Here is a 3043-nt window from a genome sequence, read left to right as displayed (position 1 = left end):
ACTGGCCCTGCGTCTGTGTTAGGGAGACTCACCCTGCGTCTGTGTTGGGGAGACTGGCCCTGCGTCTGTGTTAGGGAGACTCGCCCTGCGTCTGTGTTGGGGAGACTGGCCCTGCGTCTGTGTTAGGGAGACTGGCCCTGCGTCTGTGTTGGGGAGACTGGCCCTGCGTCTGTGTTGGGGAGACTTGCCCTGCGTCTGTGTTAGGCTTTCTGTCATTACTGGGCCACAGATGCTCCCTGGTGTGGGGAAGGAAGCTGAGGCCCAGGGCAGATTCCAGGAGGAAGCTGGGATAGGGACCTGGAGGCAGCAGGGGACAGAGGAGCCCAAGTGGGAAAATAGGAATAATCTGCACATGGTCCTTGGGTGGCAGGACGTATCTGAGAGGAAACAGGGGACGGGAGAGAGGGCACAAGGTGCTGGGGTGGCCTCACCAGCTGGCGTAGAAGTTGCCTAGGGAGAAGGCCACATAGCCACACATGGAGACCACGATGGTCCACTTGCAGCCCAAGATGCGGATGAGTAGTGGTGGCAGGAGCATGGAGGACAGCAGCACCGAGCCGTACAGGGTGCTGAGCGCTGACACGCCCAGGCCTGCCTCGCTGTACAGGCTGCTCTGTGGGGACAGAACTGACCATCAGAGGTGGGGACAGGGCGTTTCGTGTTCTGGGACCTGCCAGCAGCTGCCCTGGGAGTCATTTCTATGGTTGATGGGAGGACACTACAGGCAGAGCCCAATGGCAGCAGTCAGCACTGGGGACTCCAGGGAGGGGAGGTTTCAGCCCAGGGCTTTGCGGCAGCTTGGGGAGGCTACTGCATCGATGGGTTCTGCCTGCAGCAAGGCTGAGGTGCTCGTGGGGCCAGCAGGAAACCGGGCCAGGCTGTCATGAGCAGGCACAGGACAATGTTGGGACTTACAGAGAGAGAACACTCAGCAAAACTGTTTCTTCCTCTAACTGCACTCGTAAGAGGGAGAAGGAAGGGAAGGTGGTGGCTGAGGGTGAGGGGTGTCTGTGTGCCGCGTCCCACCTGTGCCTGACCCTTTGCTGCGCGGGGAGTCCGCACACTCCAGGCCACCGGCTGCACCCTGCAGGACAGAGCGGCTCAAGTGGAGTCTCCTCCCCAGAAGAAGCCAGAGCCCATTTCTTAGGAAACTGCCCCTTAATGTCAACAACGGGCTGGGTACAGAAACAAGAGCCCCCTGCATGTCAGGCCCTCCTGGCCAAGAGACGTGTCATTAAGTGACATAGCAGGACCTCAGCCACCTCTAACGAGCCAAACCCAATTCTGATTCCTTGTGCTTAGGCCTGCCAAGGCTGCCCTGACAAAATGTCACAGATTGGGTCATGGAAACAACACAACTTATTTTTCTCAGAGCACTAGAGTCTAGAAGGAAGAGACCAAGGTGACCTCAGGGTCAGTGCACAGTCTCCCACTTGGGTGTGAGGACAGGTGGATGTGGTCATCCACCATGTGTCTGTGCCTTGATCACTCCCTGTAAGGACCAGCCACCTGGGATTAGGTCCACTTTAACCACCTTGTTTTAACCTGGTCACCTTGGTGCAGGCCCCATCTCCAAACAGGCTCATGTGTGGCCCTGGGAGGTGAGGGTTTCTACATCTATAACTTAGGGCGACACAGTCCAGCCCATAGAACACTTAAAATTCCTTGCTACTTGGTTTTCCTACCAAGACAGACGTCCTGTAATAAGAGGCCTGCTGAGTTCCACTTTCCAAGATGTCCTTCCATGCACTGGCCAGTGCAGCCCCCAGACTCACTCCTCATCAGCACGGCCCTGTCACTCCAACCTTCTTCGTCCCTTGCACTGCCCGGCTCTTCTGACTGTGCTGTCTCTCCAAGCCCAGACGAAGGTCTCTGCCTCCTTCCACCACACACCCGTCCCTGCAGCCCTCTTCTGGCGTCATGGTTTAGGATCTCTCTCTGAACCAGAAATGTGACCTTTCTGCCCATCTCCTGGTCACCCTCAGCGTCACCACAACTGGATGACATCTCTGTGAAGGCAGGGAAAACACTCTGCTTCTAAAAATCTGTCCCAGAGCCTTGTCCAGAGCAGGTACTTAATAATATTCCTTAGTTAATTAAAACTGAAGGCAAGAATGGCCTCTGCCAGAGTTCTTAAATCAGGTTGGGAGGTGGAAATTGAACACTGTTATCTGAAGGGGGTGTGATCTGGAAATTTCTACTTATAACTCGAGTTGCCCAGAGTGTACAGTGAGTGCGCTGGTGTAGCCCAGGCATCTGTTTCCTGATATTTTGCGTTAAATGTGTGTGCACTGATGAGCTTACTGCCTCCATGCACGTTAACGGAAAGTGTGGTGTTTCTCTGGATTGGGGTGTCCTTGCCTCCCATGAGGCTGCTGCAGACTGCTGGGCATGTTTGTCATTTACAGGGGAGCTTGACTGTGAGCCACTGGGAGAGAAAGACACATTATGATAATCACAACAGGAATATAATTTTAAAAGAGAACATCTTTTCCTGTGTGAATGACCGTGTTTAGACACTTGTTCATGCATGTCTAGAAACATATGCACAAGAGCAAAGCCACATGTGTGCTGAACTTCCTGAGACCCTGTGTGAACAACTCCGTTATTCCTACAGTTCTCCAGAAAGGACATCGTCACTGACCACCAGAGGCTGTGGTGATGCAGGAGGAAACTAAAACCCTCACTCACCTCAAGGAGCTGGTGGACGCACAGGGGCTGACAGTGTGTCAGTGAGACCAGCAGCAGGCACCTGCAGTCCATGAGACTGCAGCCAGGAAGGCTTCCAAGCAGGAGCTGGGCTGGCTGAGCCCACATGGATGAGGCAGTGACCCAAAGAGCATGGATGTGCAGGTAAGGAAAGACCAGGGATGTGGGGCTTTCCTGGGACTGTGAAGGAAGCTGGGCAGATATAGAAGGCAGGTGCTGGAGAGAGGGAGGGTGCTGGAGAGAGGAGGGTGCTGGAGAGGAGGGTGCTGGAGAGAGGAGGGTGCTGGAGAGAGGAGGGTGCTGGAGAGAGGAGGGTGCTAGAGAGGAGGGTGCT

The 3043-nt window shown here is 55.0% G+C and overlaps 1 protein-coding gene across 3 annotated transcripts in view; it reads right to left on the bottom strand.

Annotated features, from left to right (window-relative positions):
* Window positions 1-3043, bottom strand: part of UNC93A (unc-93 homolog A) — a 45411-nt gene that overhangs the window by 20009 nt on the left and 22359 nt on the right. For 2 of the 3 annotated variants that reach the window (XM_003792372.3, XM_023514649.1), the window contains exon 3: window positions 432-613. The exons of the other annotated variant lie outside the window; for it this stretch is intronic. In XM_003792372.3, coding sequence (XP_003792420.1) covers window positions 432-613 — 182 coding nt within the window. The remainder of the gene's footprint in view (window positions 1-431; window positions 614-3043) is intronic. 3 annotated transcript variants of the gene reach the window in all.

Source organism: Otolemur garnettii, unplaced genomic scaffold (genome assembly GCF_000181295.1).
Source record: "Otolemur garnettii isolate 467f Iridium unplaced genomic scaffold, OtoGar3 scaffold00056, whole genome shotgun sequence".
NCBI lineage: Eukaryota > Metazoa > Chordata > Mammalia > Primates > Galagidae > Otolemur > Otolemur garnettii.
The sequence above is the reverse complement of the archived record's forward strand: the minus strand, read 5'-3'. Positions and strand labels throughout refer to the sequence as shown.